The sequence below is a fragment of the Bufo gargarizans genome, chromosome 6 (genome assembly GCF_014858855.1).
Source record: "Bufo gargarizans isolate SCDJY-AF-19 chromosome 6, ASM1485885v1, whole genome shotgun sequence".
NCBI classification, from domain to species: Eukaryota; Metazoa; Chordata; class Amphibia; order Anura; family Bufonidae; genus Bufo; species Bufo gargarizans.
The window spans coordinates 271,995,195-272,020,269 of NC_058085.1; the positions used below are offsets into that span (position 1 = coordinate 271,995,195).

At 43.8% G+C, this 25,075-nt stretch overlaps 1 protein-coding gene across 1 annotated transcript in view; it reads left to right on the top strand.

The window, feature by feature from the left end:
- The first annotated feature begins 1,442 nt into the window (after nt 1-1,442).
- Nucleotides 1,443-25,075, top strand: part of PIK3AP1 (phosphoinositide-3-kinase adaptor protein 1) — a 113,899-nt gene continuing 90,266 nt past the window's right edge. Inside the window, exon 1 of the mRNA XM_044298867.1 lies at nt 1,443-1,743. Within this exon, the coding sequence (XP_044154802.1) occupies nt 1,731-1,743 (13 nt within the window). The 5' untranslated portion in view covers nt 1,443-1,730. The remainder of the gene's footprint in view (nt 1,744-25,075) is intronic.

Sequence of the window (25,075 nt, forward strand, 5' to 3'; positions counted from 1 at the left end):
TACCGTTCCTGAGATATTCCCAAAAAATGCATTAGCCAATAGAAGACTAGTCCCATGACCCGTATCAGCAAATAGAAGCTTGCAGGCCCTTAGTCTCCACATACACACAGTTTTACACCAGGTTTCCATAACAACCCAGCCATTTTTCTTCATTGCTTTAGGTCAGCTTTAAAGGAGCAGGGCACTGTGGATGAGACTGGTGAGGGAGCGGAGTGCTCTGGAGGTCACAGTTAAAGGTGCAGGTAGGGTGGCCATTTAGGACAACGGGGATGGAAAAAATTAAGATAAATATCAAGTTCTGTCAGCTGCAGGGGTGGGAAGGAGGATGACGTTCTCCCTGCAGCTCACGCTCAGACAGCACAGTGCTGTTGTCTGAGAGTGAGCTGTTCAAAAGGACATCCCTGTGTCTGTCCAGGCCCTGCGCCGGACGGAGTACAAGGAGTCCGAAAGCTGGACTGTCCGGCCTAAAATTGGACCTCTGGCCACCCTAGGGGCAGGCTGCTGTGGAGGTCACAGTTAAAGGGACGGTCTGCTATGGAGGTCAGTGCTAACCGCCTCCGGACCGCATAACGCAGGATCGCGTTCCGGAGGCAGCTGACTCAGGCACAATCACGCATCTACGCGTCATCTCGCGAGATGCGAGATTTCCTGTGAACGCGTGCAAGATGCTGTGGAGGTCACTGTTAAAGGGGCAGTCGCTGTGGAGGTCTCTGTTAAGGGAGCTGGGAATGATGGAGGTCAGTTAAGGGGACTGTAACCTATGGTCAGTGTTAAGGGGCGGGTGCTGTAGAGGTCACTGTTAATGGAGCGGGCCCCTGTGGAGGTCACTGTCAAGGGGGTGGGGTGCTGTGAAACTCACTGTTAAAGGGGCAGGCTGCTATGAAGGTCAAAGTTAAGGGGGTGGGCTGCTGTGGAGGTCCAATTTTAAGGAGAGAGGGCACTGTGGGGGGGGGGGGGGTGAGTGTTAAGGGGTGGGGGCTGTGGAGGTCACTGTTAAGGGGTTAATATACCCGTGCGAAGTGTATATATATATATATATATATATATATATAAATAGATACTTTCAGATGATGGTAATTCAGTACCAATAATCCGCTGGGTAGATTTTACAACCCTCTGAAGAGTTTTACGGTCAGACACGGAGCAGTTGGATTTTGCACTACAGGTGAAGATTTTTTTATGATCTTTATAGTAAGTTAATAATTCTTGCAAGAAAGTCTTTGGATTTTGCACTGTATTTTACACAGCGCCTGGCTGGAGCCTATATAACGATGCTGATAGTGATACTGGTTAGTTTTTTTCTTTTTCTTCGTGTGAACTGATGAAACTTGGCCAACCACAGTAGCTGAAACTCCAGCTCTCTTGGTGAGGGGGCTGTGCTCAGAATGTGTCTGTCACCACTAAGTCTCAACACAGGAAGTACTGGATGAGAGAAAATCAGGAAGTGCACCATGTACAGTATTACAGTAACTATCGGCTCCCACCGAGTAACAGCTGTCTGCTCTGGGTCATTCTAATACCTCTGCTACAGTGAGGCTCTTGGTTCTGCACAGCTCTGCGCTTGGTACTGGGCTGGGATGATACCAGGAGGCAAAAGTAAGAGTTTCACAGAAGATGCAGAATGACAGCATTCCAACATGAGGCTATGACAAGGATAATGATGATATCCCCTTGAAGGCTATTGAACTTAAAATAAAGGATTAAATATATTTTTTTTTACGATTTCCAAAATGGCATCCAGAGGTACGTACTCTATTTCATTTACTGTAAATCTTTCTCTAAAAAAAAACATATTTCCTCCTTTGAAAGTTCCCCTTTCTTCATTTAGCTCAGTGCATCTGAGAGTGCGCTAAAAAGCTTGCTTCTTGCTGAAAAACTGAATCTACGGTACTAATAAGATGTTGGGTGTGTAAGGACATAATTTGTTAGATTAAATAAAGTGTTTTTAATATAAAGAAATTGTATAAATATCTGAACTGTATTGCAATTAACTTGGCTATTAACAGTATCTTAAAGGGGTTCTCAAAAGCCCCTCAGCATTTAATTAGTGGAGCCATTGTCAGACTAGGTTGCTTAGGGCCCACCAGTAAAATGTATTTTGGGGGCCCACCATACGGATACATTCAGATATTACCTGCTCACACAGGAGCAAGATGCTACCAGGTGATTGAATATGGGGGTCCCTGCAGCAACTTGTCCTGGGGAAAAGAGGACACTGGCCAGCTTTCCTCTATACCTAGAAGTCATCTCAGCTCTGATCGTGTCTATAATACTCTATCATGTTTTTTATATGAACACAGAAGGTGCTGTACATTGAATATATGAATGTAGTGCAGTAAGTCTACTGTGTTATGTACCACTTGTGCTGGGGGTGGCAGAGTAGGGGCCCACCTTGCACAGGGGCCAGTCCGAGTCTGACGGGGTTCCAAATGTACCTGGCACTGCAGCTCAGATCCATTTACATCAGTGGGACTAAGCTGCGATACCAGCCACAGAAAACCGTATAGATGAGCTTCTGTTTGATCAAGAGGTCCCATCATTCTGCTGACTGATCTGAGTCGGGTGTCCACTGATCAAAAACAGATGGCATATCTTTAGGATACTATAGGAAATCAATATTTAAAGTTCTGGAATTGATCACATTGCAGTATCCTAAAAAGCCACTTAAGATGGGCGAACACAGCAGGCAATTATCAGGAATGATCAGTTCATTCTTAATAATTGCCTGTTCTTCAGCATAGATGAGAGCAGCATTTACTTACAGCAATCACCTCCGCTGTATGTTGAAGTTCAATTGCTACTGCGATCACTTATCCCTATAGACCAGTGATGGTGAACCTTTTAGAGATCTAGTGCCCAAACTGCAACTCAAAACCCACTTATTGCAAAGTGCCAGCGCGACAATTTACCCTGAATACTACAGTCCAATATAGTATATCTTCCATGTACTTTATCATTAGCTATAATAGCCTGCCTACATTCAGTGCACTGCCTGTACTGTTCATAGTGTGCCCTGCACTGATGATGGCAGGAAACGTCTAAGGCATATTGGTACACCATAGACTTGTTCCAGGGCAGGCTCGGACTGGCCCACAGGGGTACAGGGGAATCCCCCGGTGGGCCCCTGGGCAAGGTGGGCCCCTAGTCTCCCACCCCCTGCACAAGTTGAACATAACACATTAGATTTACTGCACTACATACATATATTCAATGAACAGCACCTCAACCAGCCTGTGTTCATATAAAAAAACTTGTTAAATTATTTATTATATTTGAATGTATCCGTATGGTGGGCCCCCAAAATAAATTTTACTGGTGGGCCCTAGGTACCTCAGTCCGACACTGTTCCAGGGTGCGGGTGCCCACAGAGAGGGCTCTGAGTGCCGCCTCTAGCACCCATGCCATAGGTTCGCCACCACTGCTATAGATCATAGGTACACAGCTGGTGACTCAGGGATGCCTTGATTTCAAATGTACGCAGATACAGTTGCATATAATGGTGTGCGCTCTGCTTCGCCATTCCCCTGACATTGGTGGTTCACTTAACCCCTTCACGACTGCCTACTGGATATATACGTCCTACCTGCAGATACCCCATGCAGATAGCACGTATATAAACTTTAAACCCAGCACTTAAAGCTCCTGATCCTGCAATATAGCAGGAGCAGGTCGGGTCTCAGCTGTCAGACACAGCAGGGACCCTGAGGAGAAGACAGGAGCGGTTTATTACCTTTTCTGTCTTCTCCTGTGCTTGCAGGAGATCGCGGAGTAGCGCAGGGAGGGAGAGCAGGAAGCGGCTGAGCCGCTTCCTCTGTTAGTCCCGGCGTTCACGTGACTGCTGGGTGTCTGGGCCAGGAGCAGAACTGCAGGGTCTAAGTAGACTGTGATCCGCTCTGCTTGTGTGTAATGCCCCCACAGGGGGCTGTTTTCCCCTATAACTGGGGCTCCTGAAAACTGTGAAAAAGAAAAGTTTAAAAAAAAAAGCTGGGTCCTCCAGAGGTCTTTAATGACCTCCTGGGGAATATATTATGTGCCAAAAATAAATTAAATTACAAGTAAAAAATAAATAAATAAATGCCGTCCCTAACAGAAACCGTCACTATAGTCACCCTCTTCACAAAAACCTATACATGTTATATATCAAAACGGTTGTCTCAAAATAGGAAACCCATTGCAATAATTAATTTTTGTGTCAGTTTTAATATTTAAGGAATAAAAAGGTATAATAAAAAATTAAAACTTTTTAATAAGAATTTGCGGTTTCCCCCAAACTAGACCTAAAAAAAGGAAAAACTAAAAAACAAAAACAAACATGCTAATAAAAAGTAAAATACATTGCTAAAATTATTTTGGTAGTTAAACAAATACCAAAGTTAGGGTCACCAAACCACCAGGTCCACAAAATCACAAAAAGTTGCCTGGACATTCAGGCCTTTTTTAAGCCCAGTCATGAAAGGGTGCATCAATGTGTGTTGGGGGCTACTTAGGAGGACATCATATTGTGTACGGGGCACTTAAAGGGGTTATCCGAGACTAAAAAATGTCCCTCACACTGAATATACTTATCTGGCTCCGCGCTCCCTGCGCCGCTCCTGGTCCCCGCACCGCTGCTGCAGTTTCTCCACATGCGCAAATGAAAACGGTGTCGGGGGTGGGGAGAGCAGCCAATGGCAGGCAGGGACGGGGACGAGCCTCCCTAGCGTTACCCGCAGACTCTCAGTTGACAGTTTTATCCCCACACCTGTAGAAATCTGGTTGTGTCACTGGCACTATTATTGTGGAGTCAGGTATATACAGGTCCTTCTCAAAAAATTAGCATATTGTGATAAAGTTAATTATTTTCTGTAATGTACTGATAAACATTAGACTTTCATATATTTTAGATTCATTACACACCAACTGAAGTAGTTCAAGCCTTTTATTGTTTTAATATTGATGATTTTGGCATATAGCTCATGAAAACCCAAAATTCCTATCTCAAAAAATTAGCATATCATGAAAAGGTTCTCTAAACGAGCTATTAACCTAATCATCTGAATCAACTAATTAACTCTAAACACCTGCAAAAGATTCCTGAGGCTTTTAAAAACTCCCAGCCTGGTTCATTACTCAAAACCGCAATCATGGGTAAGACTGCCGACCTGACTGCTGTCCAGAAGGCCATCATTGACACCCTCAAGCAAGAGGGTAAGACACAGAAAGAAATTTCTGAACGAATAGGCTGTTCCCAGAGTGCTGTATCAAGGCACCTCAGTGGGAAGTCTGTGGGAAGGAAAAAGTGTGGCAGAAAACGCTGCACAACGAGAAGAGGTGACCGGACCCTGAGGAAGATTGTGGAGAAGGACCGATTCCAGACCTTGGGGGACCTGCGGAAGCAGTGGACTGAGTCTGGAGTAGAAACATCCACATGCATGTGCAGGAAATGGGCTACAGGTGCCGCATTCCCCAGGTCAAGCCACTTTTGAACCAGAAACAGCGGCAGAAGTGCCTGACCTGGGCTACAGAGAAGCAGCACTGGACTGTTGCTCAGTGGTCCAAAGTACTTTTTTCGGATGAAAGCTAATTTTGCATTTCATTCGGAAATCAAGGTGCCAGAGTCTGAAGGAAGACTGGGGAGAGGGAAATGCCAAAATGCCTGAAGTCCAGTGTCAAGTACCCACAGACAGTGATGGTCTGGGGTGCCATGTCAGCTGCTGGTGTTGGTCAACTGTGTTTTATCAAGGGCAGGGTCAATGCAGCTAGCTATCAGGAGATTTTGGAGCACTTCATGCTTCCATCTGCTGAAAAGCTTTATGGAGATGAAGATTTCATTTTTCAGCACAACCTGGCACCTGCTCACAGTGCCAAAACCACTGGTAAATGGTTTACTGACCATGGTATCACTGTGCTCTATTGGCCTGCCAACTCTCCTGACCTGAACCCCATAGAGAATCTGTGGGATATTGGGAAGAGAAAGTTGAGAGACGCAAGACCCAACACTCTGGATGAGCTTAAGGCCGCTATCGAAGCATCCTGGGCCTCCATAACACCTCAGCAGTGCCACAGGCTGATTGCCTCCATGCCACGCGGCATTGAAGCAGTCATTTCTGCAAAAGGATTCCCGACCAAGTATTGAGTGCATAACTGAACATAATTATTTGAAGGTTGACTTTTTTTGTATTAAAAACACTTTTCTTTTATTGGTCGGATGAAATATGCTAATTTTTTGAGATAGGAATTTTGGGTTTTCATGAGCTGTATGCCAAAATCATCAATATTAAAACAATAAAAGGCTTGAACTACTTCAGTTGGTGTGTAATGAATCTAAAATATATGAAAGTCTAATGTTTATCAGTACATTACAGAAAATAATGAACTTTATCACAATATGCTAATTATTTGAGAAGGACCTGTATATTTGCCCCACCAGGACTTTCTGATATCGGTGGCCCGGTGAAGAGGATGCACTCTGGTCCCTAATACTAGAGCATAGTTTGCCTAGTAACTACATAGCATGGACTCCTGGCTGATGTATTTCCCTACACTGATACACTGATAGATTTGGTGCACTCTAGGTTTCCCTGCACTGGACACACCTGGATCTGCTTCTCAATAATCATGAGGTTTTTAGCCTCTGTCAGTGATGAAACATGTGTTATCCATTAACTGCTAAAACAAATAATATTACGTTAAGTAACTTTTCACTATAAAATGCTAAAGCTTTATTTACGTAAAACCAGGATTCCCTGAAGCTGATGGTACCAAAAGGGCAGTCTTGAAAACTTAACTCCTTATCTACTCAATTCATGCCAGCCAGCAGTGAAAATTAAATGCTGGCTAAATACTTCTGCAGTTTGTCAAATTAAAGGGGTTGTCCTACAAAACATATTCTACATTTTTCCAAACCAACCCCTAGATCTGAATAATTTTATAACTGCATGCAATAAAACATTTAGTATAGCCACTGAGTGAAATTTATCTGTATGGCGGCATTTGCTGTTTTCTCTTTTTCTAGTTTCTCTGTCCATCTCACTGAGGTGGACGCACATGCTCAGCTCCATCCTTCAATTTCCACCAGCTGAACCAGATAGGACACATCCCCTGAGAAAGGAACCCCCCATCCCCACACACACCCCTGAGCTTCCAGCTTGAAATAAATCTAGCTGAGCAATTGGAGCAGTGAATGGGGAGATCTCTGGATCCATGTGAGGAACAGGGCTGGTTCTAGCTTTAGTAGAAAGAGATTGTCATGTACTAGATTATGTCAGCCGGGCCAGATGTGCTACTTTGTTTCTGTAGCTCCCATACACATGAATGGTCGCCACTGGAACAAAATGGCTACGTTGCTTCTGTAACTTGTGATATGCAGAAAGATACAAACCCAGATTCGCTGAGCATGCGCTGACATAGGGAGGTATCTAATATATACGCCCAGTGGCGTAGCGTAGGTTGCCAGCACCCGGGACAAGCCAAGTATTGCGCCCCCACACCCCAACCTGTGACCACGCCCCTTTTTACAAATAATGCAGTAGATGTCACCTGTAGTCCTATGTAACACCACAGATGACACAGTGGTAACTCTGAGTACAGATAATGTAGTAGATGGGTGTGAGGCCCCAGAATTCAGAACACACACAGTCTCATGTAAAATATATCACTCCCTGTCTTCAGCCCCTCCAGCATACAGTCCCATGTAAGACACATCACTCTCCTGCCTTCAGCCCCTCCAGCATACAGTCTCATGTAAAATACATCACTCCCCGCCTTCAGCCCCTCCAACATACAGTCCTATGTAAATAATATCACACTCCCTCTCTTTGCCGTCTGCCTTCAGCCCCTCCAGCATACATTCCCATGTAAGATACATCACACCCCTGCCTTCACCCCCTCCAGCATACAGTCCAATGTAAAATACATCACTCCCCCTGCCTTCAGCTCCTCCAGCATACAGTCCCATGTAAGATACAACCCCCCGCCTTCAGCTCCTCCAGCATACAGTCCCATGTAAGATACAACCCCCTCTGCCTTAGCCCCTCCAGCATACAGTCCCATGTAAAATATTATCACCCCCCCTGCCTTCAGCCTCTCCAGCATACAGTCCCATGTAAATAATATCATCCCCACTACCCTCTCTTCAGACCCCTCTAACATACAGTCTCCAATACAAAGATGATTCCTTCTCCCTTCAGCCCCTGCAAAAAGCCCCCCCCCCCAAGTAAAAATAACAGTCACTATTCTCCTCCACATACTTACCTGCAGACTCTGCTCCTGCTCTGTAGAATCTCCTGCACATCGTTAGGCCCCACCCCCTGGATGACGAGACTCCGCCTCTTCCCCTGACATCATACCTCCCAGGATCAACTACATTCTTGACACTACGCTTGCTCTACTGCCTCATAGGCTTCAGGCCACTAGCCTAAAACCTATGAGGAAGAACGGAGGGGACGGGAGCCATAGGCTCCCATGACCCTCATTGAAGTGTTTGCTGCCTGGCGCCCCCAGCAATTTTGCGCCCGGGGCAACGCCCCCCCCCCCCACGCTACGCCCCTGTATACGCTAATATATGTGCGACATTTCAGCCCAAACCTTTAAAGCCTGTTTCAACCAGAACACTGCTATCGTCTGCTTTTTCTATTAAAGATTCTTTTAGATACTTTTTTGTTGCACCCAGTTCTCCATATAGACCTGTTACGTGATCTTTTCTAGACCTTTTATGAGAATAGACAATGTTGCTTCCTCTTGCAGTAGACATTGGTCTGTCACGTGCTGCAAAAATAGTTGTTTTAAAGTTATGCATGAAATGTAGGTCTAGTTAAACCAGTAAGGGGAGCCATGAATAGAGGAAAAAGGTAAAAGCTCTTCTGTGTGAAAGAGGAACTATGAGGAAAAAGTATTCATGACAGATAATGAAACGAAAATATGAAGTGCCGTTCCACAGTTAGTGCACAATGTGAACGCCTTATTATTCCTATGGAGATTTATTCAAAGGAAGAATTTTAGAGGGTGTTTGTCTGCCGATTCTGTTTAAAGGGGTGTTCCAGGATATTAATATTGATGGTCTATCCTCAGGATAGGACATCAATATCAATTTGGTGGGGGGTGCAGGGTGTCGGACCCCGGCTGATAAAATATTGATGGCCTACACTCACCTAAAGAATTATTAGGAACACCTGTTCTATTTCTCATTAATGCGATTATCTAGTCATTTGGCGTAAACAGAATGAGAACATGTATCCATCATGCCTTGTTACCACTGTGCAGGCTGGTGGTGGTGGTGTAATGGTGTGGGGGATGTTTTCTGGGCACACTTTAGGCCCTTTAGTGCCAATTGGCCATCGTTTAAATGCCACGGGCTACCTGAGCATTGTTTCTGACCATGTCCATCCCTTCATGACCACCATGTACCCATCCTTTGATGGCTACTTCCAGAAGGATAATGCACCATGTCACAAAGCTTGAATTATTTCAAACTGGTTTCTTGAACACGACAATGAGTTCACTGTACTAAAATGGCTCCCACAGTCACCAGATCTCAACCCAATAGAGCATCTTTGGGATGTGGTGGAATGGGAGCTTCGTGCCCTGGATGTGCATACCTCAAATCTCCATCAACTGCAAGATGCTATCCTATCAATATGGGCCAACATTTCTAAAGAATGCTATCAGCACCTTATTCTTAAGGCAAAAGAGGGTCCAACACCGTATTAGTATGGTGTTCCTAATAATTCTTTAGGTGAGTGTATATCCCAATTCAAAGCAGTGTTAGTGGCTGCATCTGTATGAGTTACTTATAATGAAGCCTAGGCCCTTTCAGTAATGAGCAAGTCTATGTGATTTATTTACCCTAGAATTAAAGGATCCGTCTGAAGAAAGATATCCTTCAGTCTCTTCTCAGCCTCTCCACTTTATGAGCCCAGACTCAAAGACTCAACAGTAAATTAAAGGGGTTTTCTGAGAGTTTTTTTTTACAGATGATCTACCCTCTGGATAGGTCATCAGTATCAGATCAGTGGGGGTCCAACACTCTGACCCCGCCAATCAGCTTTTTGAGAAGTCACCAGGGCTCACAGTAGTACTGTGGCCTTCTCACAGGTTTCCCTATGCCGAGTGATGTCACGTTTTATTGGTAACGTGGCCTAGATGCAGCTCAGCCCCATTGAAGTGAATGTGGCAGAGGTGCTCACACAGTTGCTATCAAATGGACGGTGCTGTGCTTGGTGGGCAGAGAGAAAGTAACAGCACTACTGAGAGTGCCAGTGCCTTCTCAAACAGCTAATCGACAGGATCTGGGGTGTCGGACCCCCACTGATCAGTTACCGATTAAAAAAAAAGGTAAAAAAACTCTTGGAAAACTGCTTGAAGACCCCAAGAGATTCCACAGCTCCACCTCTCAATAGTGTGCCCATCTCTGAAAGCTACTTGGAGTGGGTTCCATGAAAACTATGGGACCACCCATCCAACATAGTACTTTCTGGCTACGAATCTTGTATCAGTGTCACGGCTGTATCATGGTCTGGAGGTAGTTTTTAGCATGTTTTCACACTTTCCCTTTAAGGTTGTTTTCTCTTCCCATTCTGGTGGGTATGGGGTTAAAGTGTGAGCAAGGTGGAGCTGGGTATTGGCTCCTATAGTACTTGGGCTTGGAGCCTGAGGTTAGTGGGACTTCAGCTTCTTCTGGAGCTGGAGTTATGCTCCCATCCTGTACCTTACCATCTGTCCAGTTTTAAAGCCACCTTGTTGGACATGGATTGTCATCTCTTCTGTATCCTCCATGTTCCCTACCTTATCTGTGTTGATGTTTGGTGTGGATTTATGCTCAGAGTGTGGTGTACGTCTTGTTGTAGTTTCATGTCTGGTATTTTGGTATTGTTCATCCAGCATGTATCCAAGTTGTTTTCCTGTTTGTTGTACCTCCGGTGAGGATGCTCCTGGGTTCCTCAGAGGGGGAACCTCGTTGACCACCTGCCTGCGGGAGTGGGCTCCAGGGTTTCTACTAGTCAGTAGCAGTTGTGGTTTCATTCAGTTGTTGTGGCAGGTAAGTGCTGTTGTTCCAGTGTGTGTTGTTTGTGCTGGGTGCTTACCTGCCAATCTGGTTTATGCTACTGTCTGTTCCTTTCTTGTTGCTAGGCCTGCTGGAGACTCCTGCTTATCCGTGTCATGGATGAACAGGTTGTCTTCTAGCTCTGACATTATTACCAGGGATCTCTAGGGTTAGTAGGGCCTGAGGTTCCGGGTATGAGCCCTCCCACCATTAGGGTTCGCTCATACAGAGGTCAGGGCTAGGATTTAGGGATGTGTTAGAAGGTGACCTGCTCCCTTTATTTCTGTTTCCAGGCCCAGTGGCATATCCAGCCAACCTTCATTGTATGGTGTGGCGTTTCCCCCCACTCCCCACTGTGACAATCAGGTTGTAACCATGAAAGAGAACTTGGCGGCTTCAGCCTGTCCTTGACATTGGTTGGTGGCTACCAATGAGGTGAGAGGTCATGGCGTTTAAGGAACCCCTGTGACCACCCCTGAAAGAAAGTTTTTTTAATTGTGTAGCTCATAGTAACCAAAAAGATTACATACCATTGTACATAACAGACAAGTCTGGCACCTGATATTAAAAAAAAAAAAATTTCATAATGTTGGTGAATTTCCTGGTTATAAGGTGAACACTGGTGTTGTATTTCTACCATTGATTTGACATCACAGAAAACAATTAAAACTTGACTGCTTAGCATATTGAAAGCCAAGTAATCACATGTCTGTTTTAGTAACTACTTGCATTCCTCATGTAATAACAATTCTGCAGCATCTATTCGTATGACTCTAATATTCCTGCTAGACGTTATGTATGACTTAGCTTGTAATGAAGGTCTAGATGGGTGTTACCAGTTAGGGCGTTTTCCTGCACAGTATAACAATGGTTGGATAATATCAGACTGTGCAGGGACACACCCCCAAATTATAACACCCATCTGTACCTCAATTGCAAGATCCTATAAATTAAATTAATTTATAACTTCTTCATAAGAATTATTTTTACATGGCTGGCCTGTCACATATGCATTTGGCAGCTGAAGGCATCTGTGTTGGTCCTATGTTCATATGTGCCTGCATTGCTGAGAAAAATTAAGTTTTAATATATGCAAATGAGGCTCTAGGAGCAACGGGGGCATTGCCATTGCAGAGAGAGCTGAGCTCATTGCTCCTAGAGGCTCATTTGCATATAATAAAGCATAATTTTTCTGAGTAATGCAGGCACTTATGAACATGGGACCAACACAGATGCCTTCAGCTGCCAAGCACACATGTAACAGGTCAGCCAATGTCATAGGTACAAATCTGCTGACAGATTTAAGTACTCTAACTACTATAGGTACTTGAAAATACTTTGCTAAGGGTACTTTCACACTAGCTGGATCCGGTAGGGTCGAGTAAAAACGCTTCCGTTACTGATAATACAGCCATCTCCATCTGTTATAAACGGATCCGGTTGTATTATCTTTAACATTGTCAAGACGGATCTGTCATTAACTCCAATGAAAGTCAATTGGGGACGGATCCGTTTACTATTGTGGCAGAGAAAACTAATCCGTCCCCATTGACTTGTATTGGGGTTCATGACGCATCCGTCTTGACCAGTTTTTCAGGACGTAAAGCAAAATACAATACAACATGTTGCGGTTTGCTCTCCGGTCTGGGAAAGGAACGAAACGGAACGGAATGCATTTTGTCCCCATTGACAATGAATGGGGACAAACCTGAAGCGTTTTTTTTTTTTCCCGGTATTGAGCCCCTATGACGGAACTCAATACCGGAAAACTTAAACGCTAGTGTGAAAGTACCCTTAAGTACAGCAATACTCAAAAAAGGACAGCAGCTCTAGTAGTTAGCACTGATGTTTTGTAGTGCTAGGGTTCTAGATTGAAATCCAACAAGCTCTGCATGTTTGTCTGTGTGGGTTTCTCTTGTGTACTATGCTTTCTGATATTCCTAAAAAGGCATATTAGCTGCTTAAAAATTAGCCTTAGGCTATATTCACACGAACATGTGACATCCATGCCCGTGTTGTGAACTGCAAAGCATGCATGGAATAGGCATAAGGCCATCCTTCATATAAGATAGGGCCAAGGGCTATCCATAGTATTCAGTATATTGGCCAGACTAGATGGGCCAAATGGTTCTTATCTGCCGACACATTCTATGTTTCTATGCTTCTATGTTAAAATACATTGCTACATTTTAAATTTAGAATGTACCGTAAATGATATTTTCAAAAACAGGATATGGGCTGATACTGGGATTACGGACGGGAGGAGAGATGTTAGAGCAGAGACTAAGGGCGGGCAGACGCGGCAGAGGGGGAGTGGCTTCGTATAAAAAGGACCCAGGGGCCTGGGCACCGGGCGTTGTAACGCCGCCCCTGGGCACCTTCACAGCCTCATTTGCATATGGATTTAAAGTGTTTTTATGCACAACGATGCTAGCAAGGAACTAATGGTAAGCACAGTTTTAATAGTGGGGGGGGGGGGGGAGGGGGGGTGCTGTGGACATAACACTGTTATTAGGTTAATAGGGTGAATCTGCGTGAAAGACTCCCTTTAAACTTCACTGTATTTGCAGCTACCACTTCTGCAGGAAGGCTATTCCATGCATCCACTACTCTCTCAGTAAAGTAATACTTCCTGATATTACTTTTAACCCTTTGCCCCTCTAATTTAAAACTATGTCCTCTTGTAGCAAATTTTCTTCTTTTAAATATTCTCTCCTCTTTTACCTTGTAAATTCCCTTTATGTATTTAAAAGTTTCTATCATATCCCCTCTGTCTCGTCTTTCTTCCAAGCTATACATGTTAAGGTCCTTTAATCTTTCCTGGTAAGTTTCATCCTGCAATCCATGTACCAGTTTAGTAGCTCTTCTCTGAACTGGTTTTACAATTTTAGATTGTACACCAGCTTCAAAATAACATACATCAACATATGTATTTGGTATCCATGTAATCAGAACCAACATAGAAATAAATCTAGAGGCATTCAGAAGTGAAAACTCAATGTATTTTAAAAAACGTCTCGTGTGAAATTGGAGAAAATAGCATTTATAGCAATAGCAATAGCAATTTTTTGCCTTCTTATAAGATTTAGAAAAAATACAATTAAGGATACCCAGAATATACACCACTAAATGAAACCCATGTTTCTCCGGAAAAACACAAAACCAAATTCATGAGGATAGAATTGTCACAAAAATATAGCATGTTAAAGGCTTAGCAAAACTGCAAATGTTACCTTGGTCATTAAGGCCCAAAATACGTACAGGAGGAAGGGGTTAATAACATGACATGCAGGTTAGATCATATTAGAGCCAAGAAAACAATACCTTCTTTCAATATATGCAGTAGAAGAACAGACATTAGACAATGACCTGTTCTCATTAATTCCTAAGATAGGGATAGTCATAACTACTTCTAAAAACATTGAGGAAATAAAAAAAATCCCAACGATAAGCCTGGGGCAAACTGTAACACCCTAGAGTGGTGTTACCACTCCTGCACCCTGCTACAGTCTTTATTGGGCTAACACAACATCATCTTATGTATTTTGTTCAGGTCCTCCACAATGTGCATTCATACTCTTGTTATGTAACTATTTATTACGTGATGTGCCTACGGTGGCCAGACGTCCGGTTTTAGGCTGGACAGTCCGGTTTTCTGGCTCTCTGTTCTCCGTCCAGCACAGGGCCTGGACGGACATAGGGATGTCCACCCTTGCAGTATCCCACGCTTAGGCCTCTTTCACACTTGCGTTGTTAGGATCCAGCGTGCACTTCCGTTGCCAGAAGTGCCCGCCAGATCCGTAACACAGCAAGTGAACTGAAAGCATTTGAAGACGGATCGGTCCTAAAAATGCATTCAGTGTTACTATGGCAGCCAGGACGCTATTAAAGTCCTGGTTGCCATAGTAGTAGTGGGGAGCAGGGCAGCAGTATACTTACCGCCCGTGCGACTCCCGGGGCGCTCCAGAATGCCGTCAGAGCGCCCCATGCGATCACGCCATCCATGCGTGTGGGGCGCCCTGACGTCACTCTGAAGTGCCCCGGGAGCCGCACGGACGGTAAGTATACTGCTCCCCCGCTCCCCACTACACTTTACTATGGCAAACAGGACTTTAGCGTTCTGGCAGCCATGGTAACCATTCAGAAAAAGCTAAACGTCGGATCCGGTAATGCGCTGAAACGACGTTTAGCTTAAGGCCGGATCCGGATTAATGCATTTCAATGGGCATTAATTCCGGATCCGGCCTTGCGGCAAGTGTTCAGGATTTTTGGCCGGAGCAAAAGGCGCAGCATGCTGCGGTATTTTCTCCAGCCAAAAAACGTTCTGGTCCTGAACTGAAGACATCCTGATGCATCCTGAACGGATTTCTCTCCATTCAGAATGCATGGGGATAATCCTGATCAGGATTTTTCCGGCATAGAGCCCCGTCGACTGAACTCTATGCCGGAAAAGAACAACGCAAGTGTGAAAGAGCCCTTAGACAGCAGCACTGCGCTGTCTGAGCGTGAGCTGCAGCAACTGACTGAGGCTTCTCTCACCCCCAGTCAGTCACTAGAGCCGCAGACATGGCTCCCTGTGGTTGACTGAGGGGGAGAGAAGCACCCTGGCTGCCCCCAGCTCACCTAACGTTCAGAAACTTCTTCCCTCTCCTCCCCCGTTTTTTTTCCTGGCCGGCGATGGGGTGTGTGTGGCTTCACAGAGGTGGGGCGTGACTTCACTGAAGTGAGCGTGGTTTATCGGTTTGGGGCTGTGGTCGGTGAAGTCCGGTTTTCTGAGGTGAAGCCAGGTGCCACCCTAAATGTGCCTGTTTCACCAGCAGGTGGCAGCGTAAATGGCAGAGCTATCCTTAGAGAGAATGGAACTTACCATTCCATTCTCCTTTTGGACAGAAGTGGGCCAGTCCTGCTTGCTACCAGAAGGAGGTGGGGCAGTTCTGGTTTGTTCTGGTAGAGACTCTATGTTGGAGCTGCCAAGATTCTAACCTACTTTTTGGCCAAAGCCAAAGCCTGGGGTCCAGCTGTATCCAGGTAGGATCACCGTGACACACATAAAGAGACATTTAGGCCACACTACACCACTTGGCATTTCTACCAAACCTGGGATGCAATACAGAGGGCCCTGGTGGGAGGCCGCCTGTTGCAATATTGGCGTCACAGAACAGGATTTACTTGCGTGCCTTTATACTACAAGGTTTACAGATTTTACAGAAAACCCTCCAAAAATGACTTTATTAAATTTATTGCGGAGCGACAGGCACAGGAGAGTGTGCGCCAGCATCCGAGGGGTTAATCTGCCATATTTGCTTGTTATGGCGTATGTTCTTCTTATACCTCATGAGCAGGAAAACAGGGAAATGCCCAGCCCAAGAGCGGGAAAAGACAGCCCTGCCCACAGGGAACAGCCCAGTACAAAGAAGGGAAGTGAGGACACTACCCCTAAAGCTCCTCCTCCCTCACCAGTTTGTAGTGGCAAAAGACAGAACAGCATGGCGCGAGCCAAGCCAAATTGGAATGAAATGGTCTGGGGAGGTGACATGCCCGAAATGCAGGCTGCCCTGCAAGACATCCATTTGACACAAATATAGCGACACCCAAAGAAAATGTCTGAGGAGTTTGCCGCGCCAGCTGGTGTGGTGGAGGAGGCCGGATTATCCACTCTGCCGCCCAGAAACAGCAGTACCTTCATTGGTTTAAACCCGAGGGTCCCGAAAGAGGTGACGGCCCATGCCGTGACCATGTGGGAAAACAAACGGGCCATTGAAAACTGGGAGGTCCGCGTCTTCGATCGACCCCAGCCAGGAAACCCAAAGCTGGAGCGGTGCAAAGGAATCGTCATCTGGTTTTCAGTGGAGAGTGGAAGTGGCTTCCTATCGGACGACGAGACCGATAAGACTGTGAAGTGCAGCATAAAGAGGAAACAAAGACACCAAGTTAGCTTTTCAGTAAAGTGGAGTGAGAGAAAAATATAGCATAGTTCAGTTTGCTTGCCAGTTTAATGCTAAAGCCTGCTGGAACCAAGACAAAGCCTGAAACTGTTTGTAGAAACGTTTATTCAAGTAAAGCGGCCATTGAACTTCATCTTAAGGTCTGGACTCCCTCAATTATTCCCCTTATTTATTGCTTCGGAGCCAAAGCCTGGGGTCCAGCTGTATCCAGGTAGGAGCACCGTGACACACATAAAGAGACATTTAGGCCGCACTACACCACTTGTAATTCCTACCAAACCTGGGACGCGATATACAGGGCCCTGGGGGGAGGCCGCCCTTTGCAAAACTATCCTAGCTTTTGTCACTTGGATAAGTTAAAGGGAGTCTGTCACCAGGGATTTCACTGTTAAACTGGGCACAAAACAAATCAAATGATTTCCTCTCTTCTCTACTGAAGTAATAAAACTCATACTAATTTATCTGCAATAGCTAGATAGCAAAATAATGAATATCTTTGACATTTGCATATGCTTTGCTTTAGCAAATCCACAAATTCTTCTTGTGGTATTTTATTTGCATTATGATACAAAGTACTCTTAGTATGCAAAAAACTGTATCATTCCTCAATCTAGCTTTAGCTTACAGTATATGCATTACTATTAACCAGTATGACAATCATATTCTACTGTATATTCACATAGGTTTGGCCTGCAGCTTATTATTACTTTAGAATGTTTTTTTTTGAAATTTAATACAAGAACAAAACAGAACATGAGAGAAACCTTTCTGGACAATGCATTCGGACCATATAGTCATACTATCGGTATGGAATATAACTTTCTTCAGATTCAGGGCTCAATGGAGCTTAATAATATAGTCCAAACTGGTCACCCCAGATATAGCACCTTGTTGCATATGCAGCAGAGTCCATCAACAGTTTGGTCCAGTCCCACAGGCTGAATACAAATGCTAGATGCCGAAGCCTAAGTTGGCCCGAGATAGTGTCCAAAGGGCAAAAATAGGGGCTGAGAAGGAAAAGGGAAAAAATGGGGGGAAGGGTCAACCATGAAACCAGAACAATCTCTGTGTCATGTCAAGTCAACAATCTATCGCTGCAGAAAAAAAGAAACCCTTTGGGGAACCAATAAAGCTCCCCATAGCATGCGAATGTCCTAGCTCAAAGTATGATGGAGGATCTAACAGTAAACATGATGCTCTTCTTCTTGATTGACCGGGCCAGGTTTCTACATAGTCATCTCCCCTAGCTAAAAAAAAACAAGCAAACAGCTCCATTGAGGGAAAAATAAAAAATATTATAGGTTTCAGAATAAGGTAGCACAAAGTAATTTTTTTAGGAAGAGTTACATTTTTTTAAAGTACTAAGACTTGTTATTGCTGTAATTGTACTGATTTGTAGAACAGTTATATAGGTTGAGCTGGGGTTAATATTGATGACCTTATCTAAGGATAGATCATCAATATCAGATCAGCAGAGGTCTGACACCTGGCATCCCCACAGAGGGGAGGCGACGCTCCATGCATCGTCTCCCCTGTAGCAGCGGCGTATTGTAATTACAACTACTTATTCCATTAAAGTGAAAGGATCGAGTACTTGTAATTACACTGCACTTCTGAGACGTTGGGCAGTGTAATGAAGAGGAAGTGGCGTTCACATGGAGCCACTGCATCCTATTCAAACTACTGATTGTCAGGGGTGCCAGGTGTCGGACTCCCACCTATCAGATATTGATGACTTATCCTGAGGATAGGTTATCAGTATAAAACCACTGCAAACCCCTTTAATATGCCTTAAAAAGTTAAAAATTGTGGATTTTTTTTCACCCCACAAATTATTTTTTAATAGTTTCTCAGCACATTATGTAGAACATTAAAGAGTATCTAACCTTTAAAGGAAACCTATCATCACTTTCTGAACCTATTTATCCACTTACTTTTCTAAAAAATACTTTTTAATTCATTAATAATGATATTAAAATCAATACTGAACGAACTATCAGTTCAGACCCTCCATGCCTCAGTTTAGTCACTCTCCTCTGTACTGTTTCCAGTTGCAGTGCATCCTTTTTATGTACTGGTGCCCAGAACTGGACTGCATATTCCAGATGAGGACGCACCAGCACTTTGTAAAGTGGTAGTATTAAATCCCTGCCCTGCGAGTCAATGCCTCGTTTAATGCATGTCAATATCCTGGTGGCCTTAGAAGCAGCCGATTGACATTGTATGCTGTAATTTAATCTACCATTCACAAGGACACCCAAATCCTTCTCTATAAGTGACTCTCCCAGTGCTACATCACCTAGGACATATGAAGCACAGAGATTATTACTACCAAGATGCATAACTAAACATTTGTCCACATTGAACCTCATTTGCCAAGTTGATGCCCAATCACTCAGAGTGTCCAAGTCAGCTTGTAGTTTGTGGACCTCTTCCATAGACTGCACAGTACTACATAGCTTAGTGTCATCTGGAAAAATAGATATGGTGCTATTAATCCCGTCCTCAATATAATTAATAAATAATTTAAATAATAAAGGGCCCAGCACTGAACTTTGGGGTACACTACTTATAACCTGGGACCATTCTGAATAGGACTCATTGTCCACAACTCTCTGGACACGGTCCTTCAGACAGTTTTCAATCCAATTACAAACTACACTTTCCATGCCAATAGACCTTACTTTACTTTTTAAACGTCTATGAGGGACAGAATCAAAAGCCTTTGCAAAATCCAGAAACACTACATCCACAGCCGCCCCTCTGTCCAGGCTACTACTCATAAAAACAAATTAGGTTAGTCTGACAACCTCTATCCTTGGTAAACTCATGCTGGTTATTACTTATAATATTTATAGTCACATACTCCTGTATATAGTCCACTCCTTAGTGACCATGCACATTTTTTCAAAATTGCATTGCAAGAGCTATAACTTTTTAGTTTTTTTCATCAATATACCTTTATGAGGCCTTATTTTTTTGCAGGACAAGTTATATTGTTTAATGTACCATTTTGAGTACATATAATCATTGATTAAAACCAGCTATCTGTCTTAAACCCCCTTTGTTTACTTCAGTAAAAAGGCATATTGGTGGTAACTAAGGGGTTAAAAGTCCTTCAAACATTTTTCCCACAACAGAAGTTAAACTAACTGGTCTATAATTACCTGTGGAGGACCTTGATCCTTTTTTGAATATGGGCACCACGTTTGCCTTGCGCCAATCATTTGGCACTGTATCAGTCCCTAGAGAATCCTTAAAAATTATAAACAGGGGCACAGCAATGACTGAACTAAGCTCTTTAAGCACTCTTGGGTGTAATCCCTCTGGACCCGGAGCTTTGTTCACATTTACCCTATTAAACTTCTCTTGGACCATATCTACAGTTAGCCAATTGAGTATATCACTGGATGTACTAACAGCCCCGGCGCCACAGATATCAGCTCCTTTCTGTTTTTAGCCGTTTATACTTGTTACCTAAAGGGATACATTTTTTGTGCAATTACTCAATGTGGATTTGAAGCTCTCCCATTTATCCTCAGTATTATTATGTGACAGTCAGGGCCGTCTTTACCAAGGGGCAAAAGGGGCAGCTGCCCCGGGCCCAGTTGCTCCTGGGGGGCCCAAGGCAGCTGCCTCTTGAGCCCTGCTAGCCACTGCCCCGGGTGTCAGGCTGTCAGCTACACAGGGGGTGCTGCCATGCCTGCCGGCACTGAGTCCAGGCATCGTACTGTTAGAGCTGTAAATGTGATCTAGGACCTTAGATTACATCATGACCATGTGACCAGTAACCTAGCAATATTACTGGTCACATGACTATGAGGTCATCACAGGCCCTAACAGGAGTGTTGCAGGAGAAGTTTGGAGCTTTTTTTGTGGAGATTACATCAGAAAAAGGTGACAGGGGCTGTTATGCTAATATACTGCATACTGTGTGGAGGGGCTGTATACTGTGGGGGGCTGTATACTGTGGGGGGTTTGTATACTGTGTGGGGGGCCTGTATACTGTGCGGGGGACCTGTATACTGTGGGGGGGGTCTGTATAGTGTGGGGGGGCTGTATACTGTGGGTGCTGTATATTGTGGAGTGCTATACTGCTGTACTGTATACTGTGGGGGCTGTATAATGTGGGTGCTGTATAGTGTGGAGTGCTATACTGCTGTACTGTATAGTGGGGGCTGTATAGTGTGGGGTGCTGTATCGTGTATAGTTTGGGGTGCTGTATACGGTGAGGTGCTATACAGCTCTACTGTATACTGTGAGGTGTTGTATACTGTGGGGTGTTGTATACTGTGGGGTGCTGTATACTGTGGGCTGCTATACTGCTCTACTATATACTGTGGGGTACTGTATAGTGTGGGGTGCTATACTGCATACTGTGTGGTGCTGTATACTATAGGGTGCTATACTGCATACTGTGGGGTGCTGGGGTGCACTGTAACACTAGGGTGAGCCAAACCCTGGTCTCCTTCCTGCAGAGCGGTGCCCACTTCCAGCCTGAGCCCAGCTGCCCAGAGCACTGATCCTGAGCTGCTGGAGTCTTCAGAACTGGAAGTATTTACAGTCATTTACTGTACTCTACCAGATGTGTGGATTTTTTGTGTGTGTGTTGTGGTGTAGGGCGTGATTGCCTGCTAAGGTGTGGGAAGGCGGGATCCAGAGGGCCCAAGTAAATTTTTGCCCAGGGTCCAATCAATATTAAGGACGGCCCTGGTGACAGTAGCTGCTCCCAATCTATGCCCTGAAATGCTGCCCTCAATCCAGGGAAATTAGCCTTTTTGAAATTCAGTGTCTTTGCTCTGCCTGACAGAGTTAGCTTTTTATAGTTTAGGGGAATATAATTATATTGGGTCACTATTACTTAGTGTTTCTCGAACAGTAACATTACCAACCAGCTCTGCATCATTAGAAATTGCCACATCCAACAGAGCATCGCCCCTAGTGGGAGCTTCTACAAACTGGCCCATAAAGTGTGAACTAGACATTTCCCTCTGATAAAACCTATTACAAAGTTTCTTATGGTCACTTATACTATTGATTTGATTCCATACCTGCACTAAATCTCTCCATTCATGACGTGAAAGATACAAAACAGGAAACTTTAGCACCATTGATTTGTGTAACCCATTATGGGAAAATGAGAATAGTGAAACTGTGAGAATTGAAACTCAGAAGGGGAAACTATGGGGAATTTTATGAACATGAATCTCAATTGAAAAACACTGTCATTCCTGCAAAAAAAAAAAAAGGCATACTTGTTACAGTAGCTCAGCATATAAACCAATAGCTACAATGTATAAAGCAGGGAACTTTAGCCATGCAGTATGACATATATTGCGTGTAAGGGGTGGGTAGGGACATTATCCCTTAACCAGTTCAAGACCAGGTATTTATCCACTCTTTCTTACCTGGCGCATGTTCCTTTTTTAGGACATGTGTCTTTGAAAGCTATAACTATTTTTTCCATTCAGTTATGTAAATCATTGTTGCGCCTTTTTCGTGGTGGGTCATACGTGGTGCTTTATTTTTCAGTCATTTTTATTTCATTTTTTTTGTTTCTATTTTTTTTATACCCAGGAAAATATAAAAATGTTTTTCACATTTTTTCATTTTTGTGTAAATAGCACAACATTCCATGAAAATATATTTTCAAAAATTATGTTCTGTTTCTGTAATGTTCATTTTTATATATGGAATGTGTGGGTTATAGTCGGGCTGGTGTGTGTAGTAGTATTTTTTTTTTTATTTGTCTTTATTATTTTATTTATTCCCCCATAAGATTATACATGACCTTTGGGGGACATTTAACACAACTTTTTTTTATTGATGATTTCTCCTGTAACTGGAGCTGACATAGTAGCCCCAGTTACAGGGTGAATACAGCCATCAGGGAGGTTGTACAAGGCTGTACAGCCTCACTACTGAGCTAATCTGGGTCTGCTAAGATCTAACTACTTGCGCAAATGCCTGGCCCTCAGTGATCATGTGATTCTAGGGCTATTAAGTTCTCTGTATAGAGTGATGGGGAAGGCAGGGATGGTAAAAATGTATGGGCAGTCTGTGTTTATCTCTTGTAGAGTCTGCAGCTGCTTGGAGAACATAGAGTTCAAGGAGAATGGAGCCGGTTGTCAGTGACAGCTGGGTTCCCCATAAAGAAAGCAGAAATGTTTACCATATTCTTTAAACTTATTTTCCCCCAAAAATGGGGAAAAGTGGCAGTGCGTCTTATAGTCTGAATGCTAATGACAGCTTCCATTATGGAAGCGGTCATTAACATGCTGAAAGGCACGCAGAGGTGAGTGTACCTTCCCTGGTCTTCTTCCAGGTCCCCCTGGGGTGTCCTGACCACACACAGTGGCAGGACGTAGTGCACCTAGGTGCACTCTATGACTTGACACTGTGTGCCGTCAGGTCACCATACACAGCGGGACCCGAAAGAAGCGATAGAGCAGTGTTTTACAGATAATGTGGTGTGCTTTGGATCATGAGCTGTACCATGCCTTCACTATACTTTTTTATTTCTATCATCCTGGTAGAAATTGATCTTGGTTTCATCTGTCCAAAGAATGTTCTTCCAGAAGTGTGCTGTTTTTTAAATATGTTTTTGCTTATGAGTGGCTTGCATCGTGCAGTGAACCCTCTGTATTTACCCATACTTTTATGCAGTCTTCTCTTTAAGGTAGATTTGGATATTGATATGCTTATATCCTGTAGAGTGTTGTTCACTTGGTTGGCTGTTGTGAAGGGGTTTCTCTTCACCATAGTAATTATTCTGCGATCATCCACCACTGTTGTCTTCCGTGGGCGTCCAGGTCTTTTTGCACTGTTGAGGTCACCAGTGCTTTCTTTCTCAGGCTGTACCAAACTGTAGATTTTGCCACTCCTAACAGTGTAGCAATTTCTCGGATGGGTTTTTTCTGTTTTCGCAGATGAAGGATGGCTTGTTTCACCTGCATGGAGAGCTCCTTAGACCGCATGTTTACTTCTCAGCAAAATCTTCAAAATGCAAGCACCACACCTCAAATCAACTCCAGGCCTTTTATGTGCTTAATTGAGAATGGAATAATTAGAGAGTTGCCCACACCTGCCCATGAAACAGCCTGTGAGTCAATTGTCCAATTACTTTTGGTCCCTTTAAAAACAGGGTACCACATGTAAAGGAGCTGAAACTCCTAAACCCTTTATCCAATTTTAATGTAGATACCCTCCATGTTCACTATATAACTATAACTTAAATATGTTTTAGTAAAATGGTAATAAAAACAAAATTTGTGTCAGTGTCCAAATATATATGGACCTAAGTATTTGAAACGTCTTATCTGAGGTCTGGGGGTGCGATCTGAGGCTGATTGAGGCTTGGGGGTCCGATCTGAGGCAGATTGGGGGTCTCATTTGGGTCTGGAAGCTAGGAGGTCTGATAGCAGGTTGATCTGAGGCTGATGGAGCCTGGGGGGTCTTATCTGAGGCTGATGTAGCTTGGAGTCTGATTTTGAGGTTTGATGAAGAATTGGGGTCTGATTTGGAGGTCTTCTCTCAGGTCTGATGGAAAATAGTTTTTTTCCTATTTTCCTCCTCCAAATCCTAGATGCATCTTATAGTCCAGTGCGTCTTATAGTCTGAAAAATAAGGTATATATCGTCCCTACCTTTCCCATTGCTGTATACTCACCTCATCTTCCAAGGTGGAATTATATAGTATTATATATAAGTATTATATAGTTTTATATTGACCTGTACCATTTAAATGTTTTTTTCTGCTTTATATCATTTTAATTGAAATTTTGAGTAGTGTTGAACTTTGAATTTCTGACTAACCAGCTTGTCTCACCTCTGTACTCTGACCCTCTGTAAACTTTGATTAAAAAAAATGCAAAAGATATTCCAATAATTAGTCAGGAAAATGTATACATGGCAAAGCACATCCAATATCTATTAGATGGGATGGATATAGACATCCATTTGTAAACCTTTTTGCTCCAAAAAGACAGTTGGTTATCCTTTGGGGTGGACTGGGAACTTAAAGTGGCCCTGAAAAAATAACTAAAAGTGGGCCCAGATACCACAGTGCTGCACAAATACTACCTCAGCAGAACCAGATACCACAGTGCAGC